At 56.4% G+C, this 959-nt stretch overlaps 1 protein-coding gene across 1 annotated transcript in view; it reads right to left on the bottom strand.

Annotated features, from left to right (window-relative positions):
- Positions 1-470: 470 nt before the first annotated feature.
- Positions 471-959, bottom strand: part of LOC107113668 (calpain-12-like) — a gene marked incomplete at its 3' end in the record, with an annotated part of 40,159 nt that continues 39,670 nt past the window's right edge. The window contains exon 16 of the mRNA XM_015415018.1: positions 471-529. Within this exon, the coding sequence (XP_015270504.1) occupies positions 471-529 (59 nt within the window). The remainder of the gene's footprint in view (positions 530-959) is intronic.

Here is a 959-nt window from a genome sequence, read left to right as displayed (position 1 = left end):
GGGCAAGTGATGCTCTGTCTTCTTGGTGCTTGGGGGGGGGTCAACAGTGGGAGGGCTTCTGATGTCCTGGCCCCACTGGTGGACCTCCTGATGGCACCTGGTATTTCTGGCCACTGTGTGACACAGAGTGTTGGACTGTGTGGCCTGATCCAACATTGGCATCTCTTATGTTCTTATGAGGGGGTCACAATCTCCTTTCCCTCCCCCTCCCCACAACAGACACAACCTGTGAGGGAGGTGGGGCTGAGAGAGCTCTCCCGAGGACCGCCCTTGAGAGAACAGCTCTGACAGAACTTGTGACTGGCTCAAGGTCACACCAGCAGCTGCATGTGGCGGAGTGGGGAATCAAACCCGGTTCTCCCAGATTAGAGTCCACCGCTCTTAACCGCCACAATAAGCTGACTCTACACCGAGAGACAGTGAGAGCGACGTTAGTTGTGAGAATCTGGTGTCGGCCTCCTGTTCCTCACCTCCTTCTCAGTCATGTTGACGACTCCATCGCCGTTGATATCCCGGCGTTTGCATCTTCCTGTGGGAAGGAAGCAGGAAGTTTGTGAAACCAGGAAAAAAAACCCTGATGTTTCTCTTACTGACAGGTCTTGCCCGGACCATAGGATCCTCAATTGGGCAGGACCAAGGATACCCGTGTCCAAACCCCTGCTCAGTATCGGCTTGGGGAAACCTCAGGTCTGAACTCAAAGGACTGTTGCGAGCAGGGGTCATTTCCTGCGGGAGCGCACAGGAGCGGAGCTCCGGCAGTAAAGAGCCCAGGGGGCGAGCACATGCAACAAGCCCCACCCCCTGCTCCCAGCAGCCCTCAGAGCAGGAAGCCGCCAGGTAAGCTGCAGAGCCCCCCCCTCCGGTCCCCCAGTCCAAAACAGTCCAGTGGCACCTTTAAGGCCAAGTTTTATTCAGGTACGAGCTCTCCCTCCTCTGCAAGGACAGATCTGCACATTCCT

This window comes from Gekko japonicus, unplaced genomic scaffold, assembly GCF_001447785.1.
Source record: "Gekko japonicus isolate JY-2015 unplaced genomic scaffold, Gekko_japonicus_V1.1 scaffold5599, whole genome shotgun sequence".
NCBI lineage: Eukaryota > Metazoa > Chordata > Lepidosauria > Squamata > Gekkonidae > Gekko > Gekko japonicus.
The sequence above is the reverse complement of the archived record's forward strand: the minus strand, read 5'-3'. Positions and strand labels throughout refer to the sequence as shown.